The following is an 8,091-nucleotide window of genomic DNA, read 5'->3' on the forward strand; positions in this document are numbered from 1 at the left end:
AAATAGATATGTATGAGAACTCTCAAATAGAAGGTGACATTCTGTACTGTCACATCATGATACATTTGATCTCCAATACAAAATGGTGGAGTATAATAAAATGTTAGCTTCACTGTCCAAATACATATGGAGGGGACAGTATATTATATGATTCCTGTGAGCGTTACATTGTGGAAAAACCATGTCTAACTCTTACGCATCATACCCAGAAACGCTCGTATAGACATGGTCACATTTCAACGATAGGAACTATTGACAACAGTAAATAGTACATATGTTTATTCTGTGTGCACTTGGGGTTGCTTGATAATCAGTATAAATACAGGCAGGTACGGGGTTCTCACCGTATGCAATATTACAGCTTGTTCGACCATGTGAAGTGAAGGAAACATTTCAGTAAGGCACAGGATCTGTTCAGGTACTGGAAAACAGGCTCCATAAGAGGAGCCACAGATTTGGCAAAAGTCCACTTTACATTCAAACGTTTCATACTGATAAGTAGTAGACAGATAAGAACTGCCTTATGATCATCCTCCGGTGTCCTATAGAAGAAATGAATGCCAACCTAGGAAAGCATCCTTAGACCCTTTCAACATGTCATCTACTTCCAGCATTATAGACTGTCATGCTTTCCTGTGTCCAGGCCAATGAGTCTCAATTTGTACCATAGCAGTGCACCAGGAGAGAAGGCCCATGATCACTTGGTCTGTCTCCCAGTGTGGACCAACACGACCTGGCCTGCCAGCCCAACTTCCACCCCTCCCTTGGGTACCACGTACTGGGTACTGTCCCCAGCCCTCTGGGGATCTATCTCCCTCAGCTGAGCATTGCTTTGGGCCACCTTGTCCAGGCCCCACAGCTGATAGCGCAGGCTCTTGCCCTGCTTGGCCAGGATGTATGCTTCTCTTGCCCCCACAGTGGGACAGGGGCATGGGCGTGAGGAGCTGTCCTGGGGCAGGAGTAGCCAGGGCAGGGTGGGGTCCGGTTGGGTGTGCTCTCTGCTCACACTGTCCTGGTCCAGACCCAACAAGACACCTGGGAGAGATAGAGAGGTTATAGGAAGGGTCAAATGTCAAGACATGGGAATTGCGTGTGTGTGTTGCAGTCAAGGAGCTCCGGTCTAACCTGAGGCCACTGCCCAGTGTGCTCTGTGTCCGGTGCGTTGGCATGGCTCATGGTTGAAATCCTCATCATATCTGTGTTTATGCAGTCAAAGACCTCAAATACACATACAGTACACATCACTTTGCTCATATACTGTATAATAAATATTGCACATAAGTCAGCTATTAACATGGTATTTACTTCAAAATGTCATTGTAAAATTGTCAAATACATGATAACAACCTAATAACTGCCACTGGGTTACCTTAAGAACACCATCTATCAGTACCTAACGACCACTACCTGAGACAGACTGACTAGGGCAGATGGGTCCTTCCAAACAGCCTGAATGTGAGAGAGCATAAAGGATCCGGGATGAGGACGGGTTGTCCGTCAGCCAGGTGTTTCAGGACGGCTGTAGAGTTGTCTCCACTCATCCCTCCTGACAGGAGCTCAGCCCTGCACCCACACACCTCCTCTGCAAGCATGGCCATGTCACTAGCTGAATCAGACACAGACACACACACACACAAGTCTCACTAATAAAGTATAGCTCTGCTGGTGTCGTTGAGAGTATGCAGCGTAGAAGACTAAAGCATTACCGGAGAACATCTCCCCCTGTGCTGTGTAGCCCCTGTCCATCGCTGTCTGGACCACGGCCTCCATGGAAACACTCAGAGGGGGCTGTAGTAGGTGACCAGCCATCCATAGAGCCACCAGACCACATCTACAGGTAAAAACACACACACCTCAGGCGGGGGTATGTACCTTAGGAAGTATAACGTCACCTTTAACGACAAAACGACAAACAAGTGACATCAGCTCCGGGAAGAAAGAGGAATGCACATGTATTAGATCAGTGATTACTGAGGACGGCTCCATTTTGAAAAGCCTAAATAAAGCTTTATACGTGACTTACTGTGGGCCGTCTTGGATGAGGGAAGGCACATACTTGTTAAACAGCATCCACTGCAGGTCCTTCCTGAAACTATGTCAACCAGTAAACAGTCAGCCACACCACAAAACAGACTTTCCTACTGCCACCTGGTAACAAATGAGTTATTGAATAGTGCATATATCACAGTAGTATGTATAGTAGCTTGGTCTTGATGGGATAGCTCAGAGCGTCATCTATCTTCTTGCATTTGTGTTCTATATGTAGTTGAAACTCCCACAGGGTCACTACAGTGCTGCTTTCATGGACAGAAACTGTTCGAAACTGAATGCCCAGGTGCAGAACACCCCCACCCCAGTACACTGATTATAAAGGTGGAGAGTGTTACCCAATGTGTGACTGATGACCCCATTCCATAACCTGTAAGCCATATAAAAAAGAAAAACTGTGTAGACATTTTACATTTTGAGTAATTTAGCAGACGCTCTTATCTAGAGTGACTTACAGGAGCAATTACAGGTTAAGCGCCTTGCTCAGATTTTTCACTTAGTCGGCTTCGGAATTCGAACCAGCAACCTTTCGGTTACGGTTAACAGCTACGCTACCTGCAGAGTTCTTTCAGTGATTTTCCAACCACCATGTTGGAGATCCTAAAATAGGCTTTAGCTGCTACGCTTGTCTGATAACTTCTGTTTCTCTGTAGGCAGTTCGCCTCACCTGCTCTCCCTCTGACTGAGCAGCAACCGGGCCTCTGCATGATCCCCCTCGACAGGGGTCTTTCCTGCCGCTATGGCCTGGTACAGCTTCTTCTTGCTTGGCCCCGAGGCAGCTGCCGGTGGGGGTGGTCCTGGTGGTGGTGGAGGAGGTGGATGTCCCATTGAACTACCCTCTGTCACTGCTGTGCAATTCTGTGTGATAAGAGACTGAGAGAAGGGAATATATATCATTATTTTGTTAGCCTTTATTTAACTACATGACAGGAAGCTATTGAAATGACACATATGGCCCACTGATGGAATAAAGTTGCATTAATGATTTAGTGAAACATAAAACATTTAAATACACATTATGGTGTGTAGACCTATGAATTGATCTCCTTATTGCTTAACTTACGGTCAGAGCTTCTCCATCTGATGCCATGTCGAGGTAGATATGTTACACCATGACATACGTTGCGAAATATGTTTCTGAAATACGTTCATATGACATGCAGTTTGATTAACACTCTACTGCATGGCTGGTTTAGTTGTAACGAGACGACTTCAAGCGCAGACCTGGGAGCTATTTTGAAGTTTTTACACGTTAGGACTAGCTAGCTTGCAGAATAAAGCCATATTTGGTAACAAACTCGGCGATCATTTAAAGTGGCAGCTGCGGCTACAATGTGGCATTTGCTACAGCAATGTTACAGAACAGAAGACCTACTTTGCTAGCTATCTATCAATAACAAAATAATTGAAAAGCAGTTCAGCTTTTGAACCGGATAATAGCTGTTTGAAACATAATGATGGGCTCTCAAACTCAATAGATTGCGTGATGATAATATCATAAGGGTATGTTGAAGCCTATTTCTTTAGAGCCGTAAATGCAAACCCATTTGATCATCTGCGCAGCATCTTGCTCAGGCTGACTCTCGTGAATGAGCGGCAATGTTAAAAGGGGCGGGTGAGTCTGAAATGTAGCACTGCATATCCAATGATGTTAAGAGGGTGGCTAAAACAATCAAATGAAAAGCTGTTCTGGACAGGATCCGGAAATTACACCAGCCAATTAAAAATAGTTGGCGTTGTCTGTTAGGTTAGCTAGCAAGCTCCAGCACAAAAAGACCGTGTCGTTAGTTTCATTCATCTCTTTCGAGGCCGATTACATTGTGCATCCCAGTACTGAAAGGTAAATACAACTTCTTAATGGTTATGTTTTTGTCTATTTCACATATTTTATCATTTGCAAGTTAGCTACCAACTTATTCTTCATCTAGCTACTTGCAGACGAGGCAATAGGGCGCTAACACTGACCTGTTTTATTTCACAGAAGATGGCTGCTCCGGATATGCGCCTCAACCACACCATATACATCAACAACCTGAACGAGAAGATTAAAAAAGATGGTTAGAGCTTAAAGCTGGCTTCCCCCTTTCGATTTTGCTCTCGTGTTTGTGTTTACTCATCAACCATGCCAATGGCTCCTTGCCTAAACATGTCTTGTTTGTACCATTTGTCCCCCAGAACTGAAGAAGTCGTTGTACGCAATCTTCTCTCAGTTTGGTCAAATCCTGGACATTTTGGTTGCCCGCTCCCTGAAGATGAGGGGTCAGGCTTTTGTCATCTTCAAGGAGGTCAACAGCGCCTCCAATGCCCTTCGTTCGATGCAGGGGTTCCCATTCTATGACAAACCTATGGTGAGCTACTGCCAATTAACACCTTGGTACACATCAGCAAGCTTTTGCCTGACACGTGTTTTGCTAGATAATGATGATTCTCTAATATGCATTCCTGTAAATAGTCCTGTCGACGTCAACTGTACCTCTTTCTCATGGCAGCGTATTGGGTACGCCAAGGGGGACTCTGACATCATCGCTAAAATGAAGGGCACCTATGTGGAGCGTGACCGTAAGAAGGAGAAGAGGGCCAAGGTCAAGGGCCCAGAGGCTGCAGGGGCCAAAAAGGGTGTGCCAGGGACCCCTGTAGTACCCATGGGCCCTGGAGTTCCAACACCCATGCCCGTAAGTGTTGTACTGAGAGCCTGAAAACACACAACCACGTTTGTATCCACAATGCCACTGTTAGTCATTGTGCTTAACATGTTTCCTCTTAAGACATGTCTATCTAAAATGGCGGATTGTGTGTTATTCTACGTGTATCGACTAAATTATAATGTAGCTGATTTTTCATTGAACATTCTTGGTCTTCTGAAGGGAATGCCACCCATGAGCGGAGCTCCTCGTATGATGCCAATGCCAGGGCAGCCCCCCTACATGCCCCCGCCAGGCATGATGCCACCTCCAGGGATGGGCCCTGGGGGGATGCTCCCTGGTGCCATGCCTCCAGGTGGGATGATGCCCGGGCAAATGCCCCACGCCCAGGTATGGATCACGTGTGTTTATATCTTGTGATATTTTTTTTTATTGAACCTTTTATTTAACTAGGCAAGTAAGTTAAGAACAAATTGTTATTTACAATGATGGCCAACCACAGCCGAACCCTAACCCAGACGACGCTGAGCCAATAACTACGCAGCAGGTCTGTTAGGTGGAACATTGTAATTTTGAGTTTGCTTGTCATTCGTCTGACTGTATAATCTCGCTCTGTAACTTAAAAAAATATATATATATATATTGATAAATGTGATCTTCCTTACCTCCAGGTTGCAGAAAACCCTCCCAACCACATCCTTTTCCTCACCAACCTCCCAGAGGAGACCAACGAGCTCATGCTGTCTATGCTCTTCAACCAGTTAGTACCTCTTCATTTTATTCACCCCTTCTCCTACACTCCTTGGTGCAGTGTGAAAAATGTCATGTTTATTCCTCCATGTGCTGTAGTATTTGAACATATCTGTTCAGTTTCCAATATAGTGATTATGTTAACTAGTGTTTGTGTATGGTGAGATTGAACATGTTGACAAGTATAGACCCTTGATGTCTTTAACAAGTCTGCGCCGACGCTCTGTCCTGATGACTGTTCTCCCACTTTAGGTTCCCTGGGTTCAAAGAGGTGCGTCTGGTGCCTGGTCGCCACGACATCGCCTTTGTGGAGTTTGATAATGACGTGCAGGCTGGAGCGGCCAGGGAGGCACTACAGGGCTTCAAGATCACCCAGACCAACGCCATGAAGATCTCATTTGCCAAGAAATAACACACCAGAGAGCTCTTGAGTGGTTTACAATCACACACACACACCCCCACACACACACACAGAGACCCCTCTTCCCCATTAAACTATACCAGCATAGAGCCGACTACTAACCTGTCCTTCGCTAAGAAATCACAGTGCGATACAAGCCCCCCCCAAGCTCCCCTCCCAAGACAGGCTCCCTTACACGTTTGTTGCTGCTCCTTGCTCTGCTTACAGATTATGACGTAAGAATTGTTTCAGCCTCCACCAGAAGGTAAGGAGTGGTGATTGGACGATCCCCTTCATCACCAACGCCTATAGGAGAGCAAGTCTTTTTACCCTCTTAGTTTTGAAGTTCAGCATAGACTTATTTTTTCTTGTAATTGTCTTGTTACTGCCCTTCCCGTTCTCCCGTACTAATTTAGAATAACTGGAGATGACTTTCTTTGTATCTGATGGTAGGTTGCCAGCGGTTTTAGAGAAGACGACATAAGGGCAGGATTGTGATGATTGGAATGCTGACGCCAGGCTCAAAAACGATGAAGTGTCAGGACTATGTTGGTATAGTGATTTGGTGCCGACATTGAGGATAGTTAGCTGACATTTGCATAGCCAGGTTAAGACGCGTTTTCAAGTATGTCAGTTTCTGCACCCGTTCCTCGAGGACAAAATCTGGTGTTTTGTATGTAAGTATATTTTCATTTTTATTGTTTGTCTGTTGAAAAGCATTGCACCCAGGGTCTGTTTCATCCAGACATTGTACCTGGAGCTTTTATGTTTGATTAAAATGTGTGTATTTTATAATGACTAATGCTGTGTACGTTTCTGCTTTAATGTCCGGGGAGACACCCGGGGGCTACATAGACGGGCTGGTTGTTTAGCAACAAAACCGACACGTGCGTGACTCGGGGACAAAACAGGCTAGGTTGGCTCAGATTTTTGACAATCTGTATTTTGTCTCAATGTTTATTGGAAACAAATACATTTGCACAATGAGCACTTGTCTCTCAAATACATTGTTACAGTTGTGGGTTACCTAGCAACTCTTTCCCATATTAGCATTGACATGAAATCAGTCTCGACACCTCCAAACAAGATAAAACCAGCAGTCTACGATTCCCCTCATTGCAGCGTCTCATCATTGTTGCAAGCTGAACTTTCAAAATCAGAACGAAGCATGTCTATGACGAGCGCATTTTTTTTGTAATGGCAGCCAACCCGTCTACTGATTTATCTCTTCTAGAGCACAATTTAATATTACATGGAGAAGTGGGACCTGGGCCCCTATCCCCAACTTTTAGATCATGATGACTATGATTATATGGACATATCCTATATCAGCACCCCTACTCTGATATGCTTTGTGGATACAACACCTGATCCTAGTTCAGCACTCCTATTCCAAGACGTTTGTTACATATGGCCCCAGATATGGGCTTTTGCACATCTAGTATCTCTAGACCAGGTATATCATTATGTCTATAGGGATGGGCTCCAGAGTGGCGCAGGGGTCGAAGGCACTGCATCTCAGTGCTAGAGGCGTCACTACAGACCCCGGTTCAATTCCAGGCTTGGAAGTCCCATATGGCGGCGCACAATTGGCCCAGCGTTGTTAGTTTGGCCGGGGTAGGCCGTCATTGTAAATGAGAATTTGTTCTTAGCTGACTTGCCTAGTTAAAATGTATCAAACAGCCTACTGTAACTTCAGGTACATCTTATACTGAATCAGTGTTTCCGTATCAAAACCACAACGATGGTTTTGATTAACACCCCGATGAAGGCAGTGTTTTCCATGGCGTGTCTAGTGTCTAACCACATTGAATGATAGAGGACTCTTGTGCCCAAAAGTCAGTTTCAGCAAGGGCAGTGCCATTGAGGACATTCACCATTTTGAAGTAGTCAATTGGGTGGGACTTCCTATGGGTTATGGAAGGATCACATGATTCCATCCAGGTCATCAGGAGGGATCAGCCTATAGAGAATGATCAAGGCCTCATATGGCCGAAAGGCTCTATTTACATGGGGCAGCGCCATTGAGAGCTTCCACCATTTTTTTATGTAGTCAACTGGATGAGACTTCCAACTTCATTGTCTGATCCCTCCCGGTGACATGTCCAACTGGGTCATCAGGAAGGATCAGTCAATCGTGAAGACAATGGACTACTTCAAAATGGAGATGGCCTCAATGGCACTGCCCATGCTGTCACAGACACCAGACTGGCACAGACGTAATGAGGCCTTTTTCCATCTCTATGGGTC

General features: G+C 45.2%; 2 protein-coding genes across 3 annotated transcripts; one reads left to right on the plus strand and one right to left on the minus strand.

Moving 5' to 3' along the window:
- Positions 1-264: 264 nt before the first annotated feature.
- Positions 265-3,622, minus strand: c27h19orf54 (chromosome 27 C19orf54 homolog). Of its 2 annotated transcripts, none has more exons than XM_021587367.2 (7): positions 3,113-3,622; positions 2,717-2,907; positions 2,024-2,092; positions 1,707-1,831; positions 1,477-1,606; positions 1,126-1,196; positions 265-1,035 (listed from the first exon to the last, which is right to left on the minus strand). In XM_021587367.2, the coding sequence occupies exons 1-7, from the start codon at positions 3,137-3,139 to the stop codon at positions 698-700; spliced, it is 951 nt and encodes a 316-aa protein (XP_021443042.2). In that variant the 5' UTR covers positions 3,140-3,622; the 3' UTR covers positions 265-697. The 2 variants fall into 2 exon arrangements, with proteins under 2 accessions (XP_021443042.2, XP_021443041.2); XM_021587366.2 differs by having other exon boundaries at positions 2,717-2,922.
- A 120-nt stretch (positions 3,623-3,742) lies between these two features.
- snrpa (small nuclear ribonucleoprotein polypeptide A) lies at positions 3,743-6,643 on the plus strand. The gene is made up of 7 exons (XM_036964877.1): positions 3,743-3,889; positions 4,031-4,106; positions 4,225-4,397; positions 4,539-4,721; positions 4,914-5,081; positions 5,363-5,451; positions 5,694-6,643. The coding sequence occupies exons 2-7, from the start codon at positions 4,034-4,036 to the stop codon at positions 5,851-5,853; spliced, it is 846 nt and encodes a 281-aa protein (XP_036820772.1). The 5' UTR covers positions 3,743-3,889; positions 4,031-4,033; the 3' UTR covers positions 5,854-6,643.
- Positions 6,644-8,091: the final 1,448 nt, after the last annotated feature.

The sequence above is a fragment of the Oncorhynchus mykiss genome, chromosome 27 (assembly GCF_013265735.2).
Source record: "Oncorhynchus mykiss isolate Arlee chromosome 27, USDA_OmykA_1.1, whole genome shotgun sequence".
Taxonomy (NCBI): domain Eukaryota; kingdom Metazoa; phylum Chordata; class Actinopteri; order Salmoniformes; family Salmonidae; genus Oncorhynchus; species Oncorhynchus mykiss.

Coding starts and splice junctions, on each gene's coding strand:
- snrpa (XM_036964877.1), top strand. CDS start 4,034: ATGGCTGCTCCGGATATGCGCCTCAACCACACCATATACATCAACAAC. Junction 4,722..4,913: donor GAGTTCCAACACCCATGCCC/GTAAGTGTTGTA, acceptor GGTCTTCTGAAG/GGAATGCCACCCATGAGCGG. Junction 5,082..5,362: donor GGCAAATGCCCCACGCCCAG/GTATGGATCACG, acceptor CCTTACCTCCAG/GTTGCAGAAAACCCTCCCAA.
- c27h19orf54 (XM_021587366.2), bottom strand. CDS start 3,139: ATGGCATCAGATGGAGAAGCTCTGACC. Junction 2,093..2,716: donor CTCAGTCAGAGGGAGAGCAG/GTGAGGCGAACT, acceptor TGGTTGACATAG/TTTCAGGAAGGACCTGCAGT. Junction 1,832..2,023: donor CTCATCCAAGACGGCCCACA/GTAAGTCACGTA, acceptor TTTTACCTGTAG/ATGTGGTCTGGTGGCTCTAT.